Here is a 21,706-nt window from a genome sequence, read left to right as displayed (position 1 = left end):
TTGGTGGGATATTTTTTAGGTGACTAAAATTGCTGACTCCCCTCCACAGCAGTTGTTTAGCTTCCATGTGGGAATCCAGCCTGCTTCTCTATTCTGACTATCCCTTTAACACACTCTCTTCCAATATTAAAAAGCCATTAAAGCAGAGACCACCTCATATGCTCTATTGCTAATAAAAGCATGTGCATCCAGTGACTTAACGTGTTCATGTTTTAAGCACAAACAGATCCTTCAATTGCTTTAACATAAACAGCCCACACACTCCGGTACTTGACGGCACTCATTTACTCAGGCTAAATGTGACACACTTAAAGAAAGTGCATGTTTCCCCCTCAGGGTAATACACTGCAGCAGGTTAGGAAAGGACAGCAAGCCACTTTCCACCCACAGATAAGTCATTGTTTACTGTCATCCAAACCTGCCTGTGGCACCCTAGCCGGTACACACCCCATATCACCTAGCAAGCTTAAATCAAGCCAAGATAGCACCAATCTGTCTCACTCCTAAGGTCTGAAAATGTCCGCCAAAGTGGAAGATTAACATCAGCGAGTGCCGAGCACACAAGCAACAACACACAACCATGACAAATGAAACAGATACGAATGATACAACAGAGCATCATGCAGCATTAGTACGGAAATCAGAGACTGGATTCTGTTCAGAGGAAGAAAACTGACAAAGACAAAGTTGAGCTAACTAAAATGTTCCTTGTGTATTTATGAGATGCTTCTCTTGGCTTTTGCTTAAATATTGTGATTGGCTGTGTGCATGCAGCCTATTTACTCACAAAGATGCTGACAGAATAGTAAATTAAAAGTCTGGTGATGAATGACTAAAGGAAGATGGAGAGAGAAAAACAAAAGTAGAGAGGACAGTTAAGCAGAACCAAATGATTTTTTTTTTTGTTGTTGAAAGTAAACAGGGTTTCCTTTTAATGCCCTGTGTACTTCTATGATAGTAAAGGCCACCAGCAGTGTGAATATTTTAATAATTGGGGGAAATTCAAGAACATGCACAAGACAGATGCATAATGCATCCCCTTTAGTGAGTTCACAACGCAAACCTCAAGTTAATCCTGTGGTTAATTTGAATATGTAAATAATGCTGGCTATGGCCCAAGCGGGACTGTTTGGGATGGTTTATCCAGAGCAGCTCTGTGAGCCCACTGTCTGCAGTTTCAACCATCCCCGAGGTACCCACGGCAAGATCCACAAAAACCTGCCAGAGCTCAGTTGGCCAGTGCTAAGCACAGTTGGCATATGGGACTCATTCTCATTAGCACACAACTAAACCGTCAGGATTGTCAATATCAAGATAAAACACAGTCAGTCCCGAAGGCTGTATAAAACAGGTAATCCAGAGTGCAGATTGTCATCTCGCAAGTGCTTCAGGTGCTTCAAGGCAGGTCAGCGCAAAACTTGATCTCTTCCAATTGTTTAGATCAGTCAGGATGTTGGTTTTTGTGTAGCATGCTAAGGTCACGACATTGTTGTTAAAATAACTCCATTGACTATTGGTTTAACATGGGAAATGAAAAACACGCTCCTGGGTAAAAGTCCAGAGTTTGTTGGACCCACCATCATCCCTCCCACCTGCCCTCTACAGACTTTTTTGCTTTTTATACTATGGTAGTTGCTGGCGGCAGTTTGTAATGCAGCTGGCAACTACCAGCATCAGTGTCTGACACCAACATCTACTGAAAAAGCAACGGTATTTGGCAAGTTGGGTTGTTACCCCCTGTGTCAACAACTGCCGCTGCCTAATGTGTATTTTACCTCCATGAAAGGTGCATCTATGCGTCAGTATCTGATGTCAAGAAGGGGCTGTTATCACAGCTTGTTTTGCATTTTCATAGTTAAGGTTCAACCATCCTTGACCTTCAAAACAGCATCTAAACCATAAAGTCAACACAGAATTTCCAGTTGTGCCGCTTGTCTCTGACTGATGACTTACGACAACATTTTCTGAAACTCATAGAAATTATGCCAGAAGTTGTAAAAAAATCAGGCCCAAGTTGTAATTAATTAGATAATAATCCTTTAATGTCCAAACTTTGACCTCCTGTGAGTAAAAGGCACGCCACAGGGGATAAGAAGTTGGGCACATTAGCAGTGATGTGTGCTCCATACAGTAATATATAGTATGTTATATTCTTGTATTTCTGTCTTTCTCTCTTTGAATCCCTTTAACACACACACTTACACACTGTCAGTATGGGAGCAAAGCAAAGACGGTGTGTAATTGCCGTTAAAAGAAAAGCTGTCACGGTTTGAGGTTAGCTCAGGACCTGTTAAACCTTCATTTGCCGTCGCCTTCACTCTGACTACTTTAAAATCCCTGTTCTGTAGGCCATGGCTTTCCTCTGAGTAATGAGAAACAGGAAAAGCCAAGAGGAGCATGCTGGGCCTTATGATAACCCGCTGATTGAAATGGAAGGTACAGTGTACAGATTGTATTACAAAAAGCAATGCGGGAGGAGCCTTTGACAAATTGGTGGGTGAAATATTGGTCTATATGGTAATGGTGACCGCGAAGTGCATTTTCCACAGAAGACAGAGAATGTGAGTAGGTCTGCTTTCCCTTGTATGATGAATCACTTTCATTATTTTGCCATCAAGTAAAAATGAAAATAGTGTAGTCATCTCTGGGTCACTGTTTGGAGGCTCTCCTGTCAGCTTCAAGTGTAAAAGTGAAGAAAAAAAAGTTCTTTCCTGCAATGTGATAATGTTTGGTTTATCTTTAAATGCAGTAGTTATTGTAGATGATTTCAACCTATCACATGTTGTCTTTTTTTTTTTTTTTAAAAAAAAGATCATGTTAAGCACAAGATGCAAACCAGAGAAGACAGAATCTGACTAGTGACCTTTTGCATTGACATTATAGTATGTTGTGCTCCATTTCTGTCAGTATCCGTGTCACCTGAAGGGCAAAATGTGATTCCAGTATGTAGATCAAAATTCTTGTTGCATTGAGCTCATGATCAATCAATACAATCTTAATGTAATTTAAACATGCAATAATGGTAAGTCTGTCTTCTTCAACCTTTAGGTCAAACACTTGATCATGCACAGCTAATGTTTGTTTGCATTATCACGATCATGGTCAACCTTGTAAATTGTTAATATTGACATATTTTTGTATATTAAATTCCCCTCACAATACAAACATGTAAAGTAATCCGAGGACAGTGGTCTGAAGGTGCATAAACAGAAGTGCAAAGATAACACTGCCCTTTTATTATCATATAAGTCAATAATATTTTTGAGTACACACGACACTCAGCAGAGCTTTGCATATAGTGAGGTCATGAATAAACTGCAAACACTATTAGATTTGTGAGATACTGTAGCCGATGTGCAGAGACTCTCATTTGTTATCTGTCTCACTACTCAGAAGTCGTCACTGTTTGCAGTGTTGTGAAAAGGAGGACACGAGGGGGCAAGACCCATGAAATTGCACAGAATAATCTCTTTGTTTGTTTACTAGTTTAAATATTTAGCCTATTAGCATGATTCACACTCCTCTACTGTGTGACGATGGACCTCATTCTGGCTCACTTATCAGGCAGAGTGGATATGAGTCATTTGTTAACAGGAATCTGAAAGTATTCGAGAGTATTAAAATCTGATGAATATTCTGTGCTTTGCAAAGTGGCCTCTGGGCACAGACGCTTTCAGTTTCTAGAAAGGAAAGAATTAACAAGGATACACAGTGTCACTGACGCAAAACGACAGAAAACCATCATACAAGTGCAGAGACACACACTCTTTATGAAAGGCACAGCAGATCAATATGAAGTTAGTAATAAGGGCATTTGCAGAAGCATTTAGAATTTGTCCTATTGCAGTTCTAAATGTCAAAGGTCAAATTCTGTTGTTCACGGTTTCAAGACCATGTGACTGGTAGACAGACCAACTCTAACCTTTACAATAATATTTTATTTCACAGTATTCTTTTTCATACCAGTCTATGTTTAAAATAGTGAAAAAACGTGGAATAACTGTAATAGTGGAGGGATGAAAAAGGAGTAATAGCTCAAAGAAAGTTACCATTGCTGTATGCTATCATGGATTTTCCAACACAAGGGACATAGACCATTAAAAAAATCATTATTATCCCTTTTTCACCAACATGGAACAGTTTATGTTCCAGTTCTTGCACCTAATTTTGAACCATTCTGAGCATTTCAACCAAAAAATAAATTGGTTTGGGACGTGAAAAGTTGGTTCTTAGCTGGAACCAAAAAGTAGCAGATTTTCCATGACCTGAAGTGTAAACTGTGACAAAATCAGTGGGCCTGTCATTCTTTACAGGTTGCAAAGAGAGGATTGAGAAGGTATTTATGAAGACATTACGTGATCATCTGCAAAAAGTGTGTGTGTGTGTGTGTGTGTGTGTGTGTGTGTGTGTGTGTGTGTGTGTGTGTGTGTGTGTGTGTGCGCAGTGGTCTCATTAATAGTTGGCCCATGCTTTTTTTGTTTTTGAATATTTGTTCTAACCAAACAAAAGTTAGCAGGTAATAGGAGCGATCTGCCACGATCTTGCTACTACTGTTTTATTTTGTTGTGCATTATGCAACGCCCTCCGTGGATGATACATCTTTGATTACAATGGTTCTGATCAAAACTGTTGAGCTGATTTTGCTAGAAATAACCAAGGTCCTGCCCTGAGTCTGTCCGAGTCCTGAACTTAAGTAGATAAAGAACCAAAACTTATTGAGACATGGTCTGTCAAAAATGGCACAACCAAACCTGAGGCTCATGGACTAAGTGCCATCAGATTTAAACCTGCAGCTTAGGACCTGCAGTTCCGGTCAAACACAATGTATGCTATTGTGGAAGGTCCTTTTAATAAACATGTAACTATTCATCATTGCAAGTATTCTATTAAGACAATGTTGGCTTAAGACCTTGATTAAGAACAACTACATCAAAATCAAAACCTGAGCTATCCTGCAGCAAAATTAACTGTCAAACTGTCACCTCTTTGAAATTGGATGTCTAAGCATACACTGTTCCCCTCCTTTTTTTTTTTTAAACCGGTAATTTACACCAAAACACAAGTCCAGTGAAGAAAAATCAATACCCATTTCTCAAAGATGGGAGTATTGACTTTGTGTTTTGTAAGAGGGTATTTCCAAGAGCCCCAGAAGGTGCTGCTGATATGAAATTATAGCATGATGTGAACTGGAACAAAAGGATTGATTCATTATGTGTCCATAGACAGTGGTGTCCAAAATAAAAGTTCTGATGTGATAATGTACATGTTATTTGGTTTGAAAATACTATCATACAAAGTCTTGTTTTTTTTATCAGTATACAGAACTGCCCTGAAATATCCATCCATCCTAATTAATTTCCTTATTCTACTTTCTCATGTTATCACAGACACCAATTTAACAAGCTGAACTTTAAAATTGACAGCCCCTGCCCGTATGTTTTTTGGGTTTTTATTGAGAGAGAGAGAGGTTTTCCTGCCCTGCTCATGTTTACAACCAGTCACAACATTTGTTTCCGCTCATGCAAAGCCGGTCATGCAACAAATTAGCAACGACTGGCGGAACAAGATTCTCAGAGGGTTGTTGTGAAAGTTCATGCAACTGGGTCTGACATCCAATTAGATTCTTCAATATGTCATACCAGTCAATGTATGAGGAGAGAATACAGGCACTATGCTCATTATATACTGGAAATATCTATGGTTATAGAATTACTTGGAGGTATGAATGAATATCCCTTTATGCCATCTGCAACATTTCTAAAACTATTTCCAAACACTTAAAAGCCCATATCTGCAATTGGCCTGATGTAATTGTATTCTGGTTTATAGCAAGCGGAACAATTTTATTAGTGTTACGAATTTGCACTGTGCAACAAATGGGATACTCACCCTGGACCACATGCCATGAACATTCCTAAACTCCCTCCTCGGCTCGGTGAGGTTTGTTTGTGATAGGGCTAAATCAATAAGACCGCTTTAATGAAAAGCTCTGTGAATACACCGTGCTGTCATTATGACAGAGTGAATGGGTTTGCCTTAACCGTGCACAGTTCCCCGGTTACAGTTTTCGATTTTCTGCTCTTACAGAGGGAGACACTAAGATTAAAAGGTCTTCATGTGTGTATGTGGGTTCCACTTAGCCTGACAATGTGTTTTCTACCCCCATCGGCCTGTATCTATTGAGCCGGACCTGCTTTCTTTTCTTCTTTTCTCTGTCAGGCAGGTGACAGCTAACAGTGAGGACAAAACTATTTAGCCTTTCTTTACCCTTATTAATTTACATGCTAAAGAGATAGTTTGGATTTTTTAAAGTGGGTTTTATGAGGTAGTTATGTATAGCCAGTTAGTATTAAACTAGCATTAGCCGGCAAGCAATCATCGTTATTGTGCATGTTACAAAAAAATTCACAATAAGTTGGGTCCAAACCAAAAGTCTTATTTCCAATATCTGTGGTGCTAGTTTGTGTACATTTAAAAGAAATTACGGTATTATCAAAAACATAAAAAGAAGTTGAGATCACAAGACATTATAGCATGTTAGGGATGTTCTTAGGCTACTTTCAAGGTTATGATTGTGTTTGTGGCCTGCGGCCCAGCACGTCTATTCTTTTTGTGACAATGTGTGTCTGTGGGAACCATGCTTGACCTCATATGTTGGTTTTGTTGCGCATGATATGATTGGACAATTTACAGCTTTAATCCTTTTGTATGAATTGAGTTTGATGACTGAAAATTCTCTGCATACCAGTGAAACAGGCAGAACAATGCATTTCTCCTTCAGTAGGTCATTAAAAAAGTAACTTTGTTAATGAGCAATCAACTTTGGTTATTAGTGATGTTTTTGAAAGGTCAGAAAAATTTTGTATCAGTATTTCAAAGCTCAAGATTTCAAAGACAAGTGACTATCAAAAACAATTTCATGTCTGAGAAAATAACAGACATTTTCATTGATGATGAATGTTAATAAAAAGCAGCTTTCACTGAGCTAGTGAACATTCTTTGGATAATATGGGATCTATATATTATCTGCATTTCATCTCCTACTTAAATAACATCTGCATCTTTTATGTAAAACCAGCACATCTCATCAACATCTCCTCTGGTTACTACATTTGTTTTTACTCCCTCCTCCACCACTGTCACATCTTGTCTTGTCAATCATAATGCAAAGTAAACATTAGTAACAGACTCTGCAAGCATCGTTCTCAGTTACATATGTATGAACAGACATGAATGAAGTTTGTGTGAATGCATATTTGCAGACAGTGAGGGAATAGAAACCATGTAGGCCAGTGATAATGATTTCTATGAGCTTGGCTCATGAAAGTTGGCAGGGGGGCAAAAACACAGTGGCAAAGAGTGCCTGGTCTTTTATGTAAAAGGGTAACTGGGCCACAGCATCACAGGAAGCATACGATCCAATGATCCAGCTGGGCACCCAAATGTGTTGCACAAGGACAGTAGGAGCAGCGGTGTCGGGTAGGTCATAAAAAAAGTGTTTGAGGGTGGAAGTGGAGGAAAGCTCTGCAAGGAAAGGCAGCACATAAGGGCTGAATGGTCAAATACTGCTACACAAATCGCAAAATCACAGAAACTCAAGGTCACATGTCACCATATTAAATATAAAACTACATCCACACTAGAACACAGATTTACACTCTGACTGAGATGTTTTTTTGTCCAGGTTTAACCGATGATAAAGAAAATAGGTGCATTTCTTTTGCTGTGGAAGATACTGTTCATCAGATGAAACAGACTTAATGTTTTTATGCATTAAGGCTGCAGGTAATGATTTGCTGGTGTGATGGGGACATCTATATGTAAAGTTACCTCACCAGTAGGCCAGGTCATCTACGTGTTTATGCCCACTCCATGAAAAATAGGTTCACCTCCATCACATTTGATAGAAAAACTGTTGTATAATGAACCAGTATTACTTCCTCGCGGTGGTATGCCTCCGCGAACCAGTCAATTTGTAGTTACAATTTACATTCACGACTGCCTGACCTCAATGTAGCCACAACAGCTGACAGTTCTTCAAATATGAATGCTGCTGCAAAGAAGTTACAAATTCTGGATGTTTCACGCACATCTTCAAGCCAGCAGCAAAGAAGATCTATACAATCAGTACAGTTTCAAGATGGGCACTCAAGATCACTTCATTCTGGAGTGCAAGTGGACGTTGGTGCCAAAGCTGAGGAAATTCCCTCAAACTGCTTTTGATCTCTCGTGAGAATGAAACGAACCAAGGTCACAGGGAACTTGACCTTTGTCCACCCGAATCTATTCACTTCATCCTTAAGTCCAAGTGGACGTTTCTGCCAAATTTGAGGAAATTCCTCTAGGTGTTTTTAAATATCTCGTTTATAAAAATGAAACGGTCGCAAAGTCACAGTGACCTTGATAAATTAGAAGAAATTCCCTCAAGGAATTCCTCAGATATAGAAGGACAACTCAAAAACAAAATGCCTCCTGTCATGGCTTTGCAAGAGTGGATGCATAAAAACAGTGACTCATCAGAGTTATGAGTCCTTCGTAGCTCTTTCAGTTCAAACTGATCAGCAGGCTCCTCCTAAACAGAGAGGCAGAGGGCTTGTACCCACACAGGAAGCTGCATCAATTAATCTGACAGCGATGTGCTCCTGGCTGAGTTAAGCATCATTAGGATGGACAGCAGTGCTGCTGGAAGGTGACACTCATATTCTGATGAACAGTGACAACAACTCGATCAAAACTGCTGAACACAGAGATTTTAAAGGTTGAATATGAGTTATAGATTATGCAGTTTATTAATGGCACAGTAAGGAAGTGGGTCAAAATAACAGAGTCCATTGTTAGTGTGTTTATTATGTTAGAATAATTTTGGTTCAACCTACAGTTCCAACATCGATTACTGATTTTCACTATAGTGCACTTGACCCTTAACATAATTTGACATTGTTAAAATATTTGTATTCAGCTGATAAGTTACAAGATACTGAGTGGTGATAAATGACAAGCACACTTTCAGCAATTATCATATAAAAACCCAAACGAGACACAAAGCAAGAAATAAATACAGACGTTGTCCAAAACATTCACATTTACAGTATTCTTCTTAGAACAGCTGCACACAAAATTTGAAGCCATATCAAAAACTGTAACTTCATGTTTTAACCTCCTGTTGGCAGTATATCAATCTGCCCTCAGCAGGTATGGTCAAGTTAAATTAATGGAGGTGGGAGGAGGTGGAGAGCCTTCAAGCTTTGGAGGACAGCTCTCGAAGTTAACAGCTGAACTACTAACTCATGAGAAATCACATAATCAGTACCTGACTGAAACAAACTTACAAAGCAAGAATGCCAGACTGAATTCAAAGACAGGCTCTCAAAAAACTCCTCAGATATGACGAACAAATGCAGCTAGTGCAGATAAACACAAAGTTAACGCTAACTACAACAATTTATATTATTTTCAGAATCATCATTATATTAGATTTATGTAATTAGTAGACAAAACAAACAAAACAAAGAAGCAGAGCACCTAATCAGGCACAACAAATACCCTGAAGTGAAATAATATACAGGGAACATACGGGCTGCGGAAATAATTCACAACAAAAAAATGAGCAATAATCCAAAACTGCGGAGTCTCCATCTGTGGGGAACATTCAATTATGTGACAAAGCTTTAAATCAGATAGCGGAGGTTTTCAACTTCTGCACACTCTTCTTGAGTCTGTAATTGGGACGTATTTATCACAAAACTTTACGACATTATGCAGCTGACAAATTCATAAATCACATTTAATCTCAAAGTTGGAGCTGTATCAGAAATTGATCATGTTTGGTGGAAACAGATGGAATGCTGTTAACGGCCATAAAGCTACACTTCACGTTACAATGTTAGCACCTGTTTACACCTGGTGTTTACATGCCTCTTAGGTGATCCGATCAAGGCGGACAGCTCTAAGTCTGGCCTGTTCACATTTGGCATTAGAATGTGATGTGTCTCCACATGAATCTCAAGAGACCATTGATGATTGGATCTCACTTCCCTGCTCTGTCTGCACTTAAACCTGTGAATCATTTTTATTTGCAAAGACCAAATGAGTTTTTGTATTTAATCAGCCAGAGGTTGATTGTACCATATGCTCTCCCTCTGCTAGTAGACCACTGCTGCAGGAGTGCAAGCTCTGTGCCGGGAACAGCTAGTAAAAGTCCACCTGGCCACAGGCCTAACAGTTAGCAACATACAGCTAATGTTTCTTTTTAGCTATTAACAAGATTAACAACAGATTAGAGCTGTTTCACTGTTGGCGTGAGTCTGTTGGGACTGTTTAACAGCTGCTGCTGCTTTGTTAGCTCGTGCTAACTGAGCAGACACTAAACTGACGGTTTGCTGGAAAGATACTGGCTCCAGAGACGCTCCCTCAGCTCTGCTTCTGTTCAGAAAGTTTTCTTAAGCAAAGACTTCAGACGAGTCGGTGTTTCTTTAATGTGGCCAAGGACACTACTACACTGCTGAAAGAATGAGGCCATATGTGGCCCAGACCACCTGCGAATGTGTTCCAAGTGATTAGATCTTAAGACTTATTGAGGATGTATTGAGTGCATTCACACCTGTACCTATTGCTGTCCACATGTGATCCGATCACTCGGGAAGCATATTAATATCAGGTGTAAACAGGGCCTTAGATCCTGTATTTGTAGTTGCTTAAGTGAAACTCAAGATCTGTTCCACATTGTCACTGAAAAGACTGAAACTGTTGTGGTTGCGGACAATTTGCAGAAAAATTTTATATGCACTATGTTTGTTAAATGGAAATGTGAGTGCATGCAAGATGGTATTCCTACTGTAATGCATCAAGTAACTGCTGCATGCTTGAGAGTGAAAGTATTAGTATTTATGGTCATCAGAATATCACAAGTGATATATGTTGTCAGGGTTGTACATCAACAGATAATGAGCATTTGGCTAACATTTGAGTGTTAAATTGCAGCATACAGTAGCTCTACTTCTGTATGTGCTGTACAGCTCGTTGAACACACCACAACATGTACGCTCTAAACTGCAAATACAGACATTCTACGCGGAGCTCCGCTGTGGGAAGTTCCTCCTTTTTGGAGTGTCCGTCTCAGTGGAGAGTCCACTCATCGTTCATCAGCCTATCTCTTGGGTCTGTCAATGTCGTCAATGGCCGCCAGGAGTTTCTGACGAGCCTTCTTGTTTATATGTGAACCCAAACAAACATTCACCAAGTTGGCCAGCTGCTTCATGGAGTATTCCTGCACAAAAACACAAAAAGAGCATCAGCAAAACAGACATGTCGCCTCTCAGCATGAGGCTCTCAGAGAAATTCAGGTGCTCACATTTTGGAGAAAATGAAAACAGCTACTTCAATTTTATATTTAGTTTTGTTTAGAAGCTAATGCTACAATCCACCATCGTCCCTGTCTCACCCTGTGATTCTTGATAAACTGCTCCATGTCATTCTCTGTCAGGTAATAGGCCTTGATGTAAGTTTCGACAAACTCTTTATCGGGGATGGGTCGCAGGTCGGTCAGCTTCTCCAGCTTCATGAGGAACTGTTGGAAGTCCAGCTGCATCAGGGCCCGACCCTCATTGCTACATTTCTTCACATTAGCATAGCTACAGCAGAAGTTGGGGAAAGAGAAGATTATCATTTCGTCAAATATTCAGCTAGAAGTAAAATATGTATGAAAAGCAAGTACAGTCATAGACATTTTTTATTGATTCATGACAGTCATCACATGTGCTGGTCATGTGTGTCTATGCTACATTACAGACCTCAATATAGCACATTTACTGAAATATTGAGCGCATTCACACCTCTCTTTTCTATTTATTTCTATTATAAAACTTTTTAACACTTGCTTCTAAAAACTATTATGGATTCTGAGTGTCTCCTATCATCTGTTACATTAAATTACCTCACATTACTTTGTTTACTTTACTGCTGGAGCTTTTACAATATTAACATTTTGATTCAAATACTGATAGAAATTGGCATATGACGAGGTGAAATACATCTTCTAGACTTTTATTGCATAATAAATTCACAGTAGGGAGCTAACGTACAAGAATATTAAGCCATTGCAGCGTGACTTTCTCCTTAAAGGGACAGTTCAATCTAAAATCAAATGTTTCCTCTTACCTGTAGTACTATTTATCAATCTAGATGGTTTTGATGTAAGCTGCGGGGTGATGGAGATATCGGCCGCAGAGATGTCTGCCTTCCCTTCAATATAATGGAGCTTGATGACTATCGGCTTGAGATGCTCAAAGTGCCAGAAAAAGTCAACAGCAATGTCTCTTTACAGAAAACACGACCCGGTTACTCAAGTTAATCCACAGATCTGTTGGGAGCAGTTTCATATCAGAACTATTTACTTTCTCTGAAACTATACACGCCAACTGGATCAACACACAAAAAGAAAGGACAGAGCAGTCTACAATAACTTTGTCTTCATCCTGTCAAGCTATAACTTATGCACCAAGTTTGTGCTGCACACCATTTAAAGTTTTAAAATTCACTAAACAGAATTAAAACTTAATATTTTTATTTTTGCTTAAAGATTTAAAAGGCATTTTGATGCACTCAATAGGTATATTTCTCTCAAATTTTGATTTTTATGTTAGTGAGCACAAGATTCAGATTCTGACTGATTCTATGGGGCATCTGTGACCAAAAATGCATTTGTGTAGCACTTGATCCTGATGATTTCTTTTTTCCAAAGATAAAACTTCACATTTTAAAGTGATCTTTTATTGTGACCATCCAAAGGCACAGCTGTGTAGTAATGATGCTGTTTGGTCAGCATCTTGATATGCAACAACTGTCAGTGTGAACTACTCACTAATTTGGAGTTTAATAAGATTTTCACAAAAAAGACGGAGAGAAAGAGAGAACCATATCTATGAATCACATCAAAAAGTCTTAGATCTTTAACAAAAGCCTGTGAAAAATGGGAGCAAAAAGAAATGTGTTTAAATTTTTGTTCAGCGTAGTTTTTGTCACTGCATGTGTTTGACTGAATCTTTTTTTGTCTGGTTTTCTTCTTTTCCTTTTATCTTGTTTTGTGTGTATGTTCAGAATCAAATCAGTCAAATAAAATTATTTTTAAAAAACCAACTGATTATTATAAAAGTTGTGTAGTGAACCAGTTTTTGAATTATCTATTTAAAAGTGCATTTTGGTAGAGCTTGACATGGTTTGAGTTTTAAACATTCATAAGATGAATTAACCCTATAAACAGAGTGTGAAGAATTAACACCTTTAACATTATGTCTAAGATACCTTTGTACTGTATCACAGAGATACTCACTGCTACGAAATTACAGTCTCAGTGAATTAGTTAGTTAGTGTCTAAGAAACACAGCGATGGCAGAAGCTCCAGGAAAATGATCATTATCCCACCACAAGCAGCTCCTGCAAAGAAGCAACATTTCACGGCAAAAAAAAGAAATCTTTTTACTTTCCAACACTGGAGACAGCTTTTGGAGAGTAAAAAGATGCACTCTGAACATTTCCTTTAGAAATATCTAAAGTTGGCTATTTACCGAAACATATCTTTATTGTAACTAATGACAACACAAACTGTCGGCTTAGAGTCATTTAAAGAGTGAACTACTGACCCCTCATTCAGCTGAACTGGGTGGCAGGTAATTACAAATCGGAGAAATGTCTGTGTCTGCATGGGTCCTATATTAAATATGAAGTCAGGTAGGTCCACACAGCTGTCTGTGCCGTGTCAGTAAATTCATGTGTGGCCCAGAGTATTCATGTATTTCTGTGTGTGTGTGTGTGTGTGTGTTTGCATTGGCAGCGGGCATTTTTGTCCGCTGGCAGGTCAGCGTCTGTGACATCTACAGTACATTAACACACCACACAGACAGGTCTGCTCTCTCGCTGTCTCACGCTTCAGCTTTTCACTTTTCTGCTTCCATTTTCTGCCTCACCCTCTCTCTTTCTCTCTTTCTCTCACTCTCTCTCTCTTTCTCTCCCTCTCTCTCATCACCTCTTGCTGTCATCCTCATGCTCTCTCTTTTGCTTGTCATGCCTGCCAGAATTTGCCACTGAGTGTTTGAGCTTCGCCTCAGAATGCTAACAGAGCCGTTTCTGCGTGTCTGAGGGGAGATGAGCGCTGGACAGAGAAATTGAATAACAGGCTGAGCGAGCGGGAGTACAAACAAACAAATATGACCACTTTGCCTCGGTTTTCCAGAGAGGCGGGAGATGTGTGTGTGTGTGTGTGTGTGTGTGTGTGTGTCTGTGTGTGGAGGGAGTGTACTGGGAGAACCAGGCAGATGCAGGAGTCTGCAAAAGCAGCTTAAATCTGAAGTGCTTTGCAGTCGTTATGGGTCATTTGTTCATTGGAAAGGGTTCAAAAGTCTTCTCTTCTCTTCTCGGCCAGTTTGGGCGAGCCTTCCACTGATGCTTAATATCCAATGTTCTCGTTTCCTTTTTAAGCACTAAACCACTTAAAAAGCATTTGTTTTTTACCTAAACCATTTCCTGCGGCTGCCATTAAATCCTCACCAACACTTTCACTGTAACCTGCACAAATTAGCAGCTCAGAGGGACTCTGGCTTCAATTTCTTGTTCTCAACGAAATGTGTGTCACCTCATGATAATTGTCAGCTGTTAGCAACTTGCTTTGTCACCATCCAGTCGGCGTGACTCAGTGTTGCTGTGAATCCAGTCAGAGGAGGTTTATAACACCAACAATCTAAAAACCTACTTCACACATCCACTTGACGGACACTCAGTGGGAGTACAGCGATGCAGGTGCTGAGGAAAAAACACGCTCTGACGTTCTCTCACCTATCAAAACCCATATGTTCTGCTTACGAGGGAGACAGTAGTGAAATGCATTATAAGGGATGTGTCAAAAGTGTTTTGCGGTTTGTGTGAGTGGCCTGTGTCATGTAATTCCCTGATGGAGAGATGCGCCTGGCACAGAGGGTTTGCCAGCATGAGGAGAAAAGAAGGTGACGGGAATTTAATGGTTTTCTTTACTCCAAGGGAACTTGGCAACAGAGTCTCCAGGTTTCTTATGTGCTGTAGGTAATTTTCTCTATTCGTCATGGTGCTTGACAACATGCTTTGGAAAGACTTTTTTCAAATTTATGATGTGCAGATGTTCAAACTGAGGGATTAACAAAGAAAGACTTAAAGAGGAGAAAAAAAAATCCACTTCTCCTCGATCATAATCTCTGCAGGCTTCCCTGCGAAGACGCAGTGGATGAGAGTGTTGGCTTCAAATCTCTGGGATGCAATAACTCACAAATGCGGTTGGTACGTGCAGCTTACAGACATATTTTAAGACTGTGACCTGAGAGTAAAGAGACCTTTTCAAGCAAAAATGGCTGTTGTAACAAGACAATGGCTGAAAAAAACCCACTATTCTATGGGTCTGCACTGTATTTATCATGGTTACATTACCAAGCTGAATAATTCATGATGCTAAAATGTGGATTGAGCAATCTTTGTGTTTTGTGAACACTTCTTTCCTCCCTGCAGCGCAGTCTCTATTCAACTAAAATAGCACTGACCTGCTTCTTGAAAAGCCACTGAGATATCCTAAATAAATATTTAATACACAAACACCTTACTGCTGACTGACGTATTCACTATACTGACAAAATATCAGCTCTATATTAATGAATGAGTGTATTTAGTCTGATAGGAAGTGCTGCATTTAAAGTAATCTGGGCAGGAAAACTATTGTCCTCTTTAAATGTGTTTGGGTAGGTGACAAGAGTCTTACTCAAACCTGGATGTGTTTTTGTAGATATGAAGAATTGGATGTTACTTGTTTGGAAAGCCTGGTGTGACAACATCAGCCAAGGACAAACTGCAGTCTGCTCTTATCCTTCAAGTGCTCTTAGCTAGAATAAATACAAATGCACGAAGTGTACAGAGAAGTGCATCATGCTCATGTAAAGATGCATGAACTGCAATTAGAATTTAATCATTTCCCTCTGCTTCTTAATGCTACAACAATCTCTTAATGAGCCTAATGTGTTTTTATCAGATATTATATTATGTACTTATGGAGTTTTATTAAATATTCAAATCAATCCTTTTTTATTCTTAATAGATGATTAATTAGATTATATGACCTTCAGCTCAAAGACTGTCACACTGCTTTTTTGAATCACTGTTTGTTCTACAGAGATTTTAACAACATTCTGCAGACAAGAAAGCTCTGGGTGCAACTTCACCAGACTGATGTCAGATAGCGCACATCCCTTTGATGCTGAAGAGCTGTTTTATGACCTTCTTACCCTTCTACTAGAGTCCTGTTGGCCAGGCGGATGCAGTGCTCCCACAGGACGTTGGACACAGGCAGCGGGATGCGGACATGCCTGGAAACATCCCCCAGCCGCTTGTTAAATTGCTCAAATTCCTGAGAAGTGAGAGGAGAAAGCAAAGATGAACATATATTTTAAGATTGGCAGAAATAAATAACATTGAAGAGGTGGATTTCTTTGTTTTTGTCAGTGTGAAACCTCTTTACGTAGTCGGACACATTAACTTGTGTTACATAGAAATATGATATCTAGGGGTAAAAACATGTTACTGGCTTGTGAGAAGTATATTAAACAAACACAAATCCACATACAATATAGGAGATTTTTAAAAGAAAAACAATCCACTATGGGACCAGTACAACTTTGTTTCCCAACTGGCATACATAAACAAAACAAAAGTCTCCGTGAACAACAATATAAATGTTTCTCCGACTCGCTCTCTACTCTGTGTTCCTGGATGACACCCAAATCCAGCTCCTCCAAACCTATCTTGGAAAAGCTGAACAGTGTTATAAAACTACCACATGCTGTGAATTGCACAATCCAGTAATTTACAGTCTGCAAAGAATAAACTGCAATATGTTTTTTTTTCTATCTCTTTTTCTAAGGACGTTTACTTTATTTATCAGGGAAGGAGGGGTTAATCTTGACCATTCCTACAGTGACAAATGATTCCCCTTCAGTTTCCTTAAGTGACCAGGGGGAAATAGGAATATTTTAAATAAATACAAAATACAACCATTGACAGTTACATCCATGCCCTAAGCTAAAATAAAAAAGTCCCTCCCTAGTTTTTAAAAGTCTCAAAATAAAACCATTTTTTATAAATGAACATTCAGTACATACATGTAGCATACAGTCCATACTGAATAGTGGGACACCCCTAAATATTTTTTTCCTTTAGCCTACACTATGTCTGTCTATGTCTAGTAACTCTACTTTAACAAAGCGTACTTAATGATTTTGCAGTCTGGACAGATGAACACAACATCCTGAAGTACTGAGCAGACACAGGAAGGAAGTATAAATCCGCCAAGCTACAAATCAGGCTTTAAAACAAATCATTTATTTGCTGCTGAATACTGTGGAACATCGCAGCTGCACTCATTCATTAACTTTTTGATGTTTATATATGCTTTAACTTACAGTCAGTCCGTATTCAGCCTTTGGGCTCTTTAATTTCTATATATTAAAACACACTCTAGGTGACACTTGAGACATGTAGTTAATATCATCAGCAGGCTCTATCTCACCATTTCTTATTAAAAAAACAACATTTTCATGCCCAAGCACAGATAAAAGGACACCAGTCATGAGGGTGTTGTTTACATCTGGCCTCCAAATGTTCTCCCTTTTATGTTTTAACCCACACAAAAAAAGCAGAAACATCCCGCAGGAGGATGCGGGCTGCAGGACAAAAAGATGTACTGGACAGTTTTGGTCACAAGTGGCCCACAGCTACATGTGCCATGTTTTTGATGCTTCTTGTCTGTAGCTATAAACACTCAGGATGGGGCTTCAGCTCTGCCAAACACTTAATGTGTACTCACTGCACTCTGAAATGCTCAATTATTGATGATATCACACAGTTATAATATTATGTTGCAGTTTAAAAGGAAGAAACTGCAGTAAGGACTATAAGGACAATAAGGACTGTGCATAAACATGACGGATGTGTCTCAGGTAAAGTACTTGTTTTTCTTGTGTGTTTATATGTGTCTGCTGACTTTAATTCAAACTGCGTCACATTAAAAAATGAAGCTGAATTTTAAGGCGCGCACACTTACCATTAATTTTGCAACCAAGAATGAAATGTTATTCATTCACAAACAATCCCACAATAGTTTCTGACTTAAGCAGTCTGTCAATGAAGTCATTCGAAGGCTGCTGCATTTCCTTGCCACTTTATATGCAAATCAGTGCTATTGCTGAATGCAAGTGATCAACCTGAATTCATGAATAAAATATTCCCCAGAGTGGAGGACGACAAAATGTAACGCACACTTTTCCATCAATGCACAAAACAAAATCTGTTTGTATTACGAGTGTCTGACAAGTTGGCAAAGAGGGTCATTAGCGGCTGATTGGGAAAAGTACATGCTGGTTGTAATATGCACTGTCAGTCCATCAGCTGGACTATTTTGACATAGTTGGACATTTAAAGCAGGCTGGTGAGATGGAGATTTTCACCTTAGGCAATTTAGCTCATATGCGTAATTAGTTAGACATAAGTACAGAGCTGCCAGAGCCAGACAAAGATCTATAAGCCACTCAGGAATTCAAAATGTGAGCTTGAGTTTTTTTCACAAGCAGATATTTGTGACTGGATTGTGTGTAGATTTATTTAATATGGCTACATCGATTTATCGGCATTACATTGCTATCAGCTGATATCAGCCGGTGCCAGTGGCCGATGTTTTTCTGTTGTGCCACATCAGTTTCACACAGGTTAAAAAGCAGGGCTCGAAACTCTGGGCACAAAAGAAAATGTGTTCAAATGAACAGGAATTTCGCCCTGGGACACATTCAGGACAAAGGACACAGTAAACTCACTATCAACACATCAAAGGACGACCCTGTTGTTTACCTGATAGTGCTACATTTGCGCTGATTTCGGCAGGAGAGCTTAACCTCAGCTGTTAGTAGCTGGTGATGAACGACCAGCTGGCGAAGGTTGAATTCAGTTACATTATGATGAGTTCAAGCTCTCTTTGGTAAAAATGAGAATTAGGCAAAAGTGAATTATAACTTTCTCACGATGTGTTCAAATGTAATCTTTTTTGGGTAAGAAATCTGAATAAATAGAGAGGTTTAAAGGACAAATTTGTTGATGTTTTCACAGCAATTAAAAATAGATATTAGAGAGGGAGTTACGATACATTAAGTAGTTAAAAGGGCTTTTGAAGCAGTTATTTAAAAATGTTTTTATCTGAAAGGTCATTTTAAGGCTGTTTCATGTATGTAACATTGAATTTGTGCTCATTCAAAGGTGGTGTAAAGAAGGGCTTAAATGACATTAACAGTTCAGTGATCTTTATACTGTAGATTTCTTTTGTTTACCTGGCACAAAAGGGGAAATAAATAATGATAAAAGCAAAATAAAAACATCCGTATCAGTAGTGGCTATCGGCCAAACTGTTATTTTAAACTAATTGTGTGTTCAAGCTCTCTTCAGTAACAATGCGTATTGGACAAAGATAAACTATGACGTTATCTTTATGTATTCAAATGTCATCTTGTAAAATGTAGTTTTAGTGAGAAACTTAAAATAAAATAAAATACATCTGTCTGAGGGAGAATTGTTGATATCTTCACACTTATATAGAGGGAATAATAATATATTGTATAAAGTAAAAAGGATTTTAAAACAGTTATTAAAAAAGTTTATCATATGAAAGAAGTTTTTTAACGTTTGTTTCCTTCAACAAAATACACAGCAACAAAAAAATGCTGTTACCGGATCTGCCAAATTGTTTTAAACATCTGTATTGGCTTAGAATTTTGCCATTGGTGCATCCTTATTTTTTCTGTGAACATCTGTGATTTAAACTGTGATTTAATCAACAGCTTTTGAAGACATGCTGATGCATAAGTATATGGGATCTGTCTTGGTTTGGTGCTAGTATGTTCAGGATTTCATGCCGCAACGGGCCCTTCAGACCTTTCTGTCTCTAAATGGCAACGTGAGAAAAGTAGTGCCTTGAGTTCCTCTACCCCTGATGCAACATTTATAATGGGATAAATGGCTGGCATGCAAAAAGACACACATTTAGTGGAGAACTTCCAATTCCAAAAAATATGTCAGAAACTGGTGAGCTCAAATGTCTCTCACAAAGCTGAAATTTCAGGAAAGATCTGCATTCAACTCTCAACAGCTCACCCGCCACTGTGCTAAATTGTTCACCTCATCCCAAATAATTAATATTAAAGGTCCCTGAATAAACTTTAATTCATGAGGAACAACAGGAACATAAGAGTTCTTGACTTTAAGTAGAATCAAAAGTAATACTTAATATGTAAATGACACAAATGTTAAAAGGATAAACCCAGATTCTATCTCTCAAATACGACAACAACACCATGAGAGGAAAATCCCCGCCAGATAAAAGCAAATCTGTCACAGCTGCCTTTTGTGTGTTCTGCTCTCTGTTATTGTGGACACGACGCTGAGAAGGCTGCAGTGGACAGTTAGTATTTATGTGGGGAAAAAGAATAAGCATTGGAAAAATTCAGGACTTTTCCTAATACAAACACATGAATAAAAAAAAGGATTTAACACGGATACCAGTAGTTCTGGTATCATCATTAACATTCAGGTGACAAAGAGTCTTAATGGTGAGATTTTTACATATTATCTCTATGAAATCTCCCAATGAAGTCTTCATCCGTGTCTTTGAGGAGAATCTTAATGTAGCATAAATTGAGATTAGGAAAATGCACCGTGAATATTTTACATTTGACGTGAAAACTTTAAAGCTGTACTAATCAATATCATCATATTATCAGCAGATAAAATGACCTCTCAGATTTACAAAGCGTTTTAGACTGTCTCAGCTCATTGTTTTGGTTTTCCAGGAATCCACTTTACTGTTTTGTTTTATTCTCGCAGCTTTTACAAAAGTCATTTACAGCAGCAGGCAGCTGTTTAAAATGGGTAGGTTTATAGAGCGATACAGCTACATTTAAGTAAACATGCACTCCCCAGGAATTTGTGCAAGTTAACAGGTATTTCTCACTTCACTCGCTGGTATCTCGCAAACCGTCAAGGCCTGGCCCCTCTTGGGGGCGTATTTACATTCAAATCTTTTCAAAACATTCTGTTAATTCCAAATCATTTCCTGGCCAGAGAAGAATTTCTCTTTTTTTCATAACTTTTCTGGGAAGGCCTATGGGGACCCTTTCTGACAAATGGGGTGAATGCTATCTACGAAGCAGAAGAGAAAGTTAGCGAGTAGCTGGTGAACAAAGTAGAGGGGCTGACACATTCTTATTGATGGGTCGATATGTTCTTTTCTGACCAAATTTCGGACAATCACTGGTGTTACTTCCATAAGGGTGTGTTCACCACCGTGTTTCTTTCTCCAGCTGAAAACACTCAGCTGAGAGAACAAGAACGCTTTGAAGGTGCAGCGTATTTTTACCTGGGATGTTTTGGTTGCGTCTTGTTGCTATGATACAAATATCCGCAAAAAAAAAAGACTGAGAACATGCTCTGGATGAATGGAAGGCTGAAATGAGAAGGGAGAGGACGGACATGCCAGTCTTTGTGGCCAGCAGTGGTTGTTGCTCACCACTTGCACATGTAAGACGTGATGGCTGTTTTTTGTGGTATTAGTTCTACCCCTATTTTTTACCCCTCCTCCACTGCAACTAGTTGACTGGGTGGG

General features: G+C 38.9%; 1 protein-coding gene across 2 annotated transcripts in view; it reads right to left on the bottom strand.

The window, feature by feature from the left end:
- Window positions 1-8,827: 8,827 nt before the first annotated feature.
- Window positions 8,828-21,706, bottom strand: part of vps50 (VPS50 EARP/GARPII complex subunit) — a 135,118-nt gene continuing 122,239 nt past the window's right edge. For both annotated transcript variants that reach the window (XM_088090168.1, XM_042506207.2), the window contains 3 exons: window positions 16,293-16,414; window positions 11,441-11,630; window positions 8,828-11,266 (listed from right to left, as the gene is read on the bottom strand). In XM_088090168.1, coding sequence (XP_087946294.1) covers window positions 11,147-11,266; window positions 11,441-11,630; window positions 16,293-16,414 — 432 coding nt within the window. In that variant the 3' untranslated portion in view covers window positions 8,828-11,146. The remainder of the gene's footprint in view (window positions 11,267-11,440; window positions 11,631-16,292; window positions 16,415-21,706) is intronic.

The sequence above is a fragment of the Plectropomus leopardus genome, chromosome 17 (genome assembly GCF_026936395.1).
Source record: "Plectropomus leopardus strain MGB_pleo_1.0 chromosome 17, ASM2693639v1, whole genome shotgun sequence".
Classification (NCBI taxonomy): domain Eukaryota; kingdom Metazoa; phylum Chordata; class Actinopteri; order Perciformes; family Serranidae; genus Plectropomus; species Plectropomus leopardus.
Note: the sequence above shows the minus strand (reverse complement) of the source record. Positions and strands in the feature narration are given on the sequence as shown.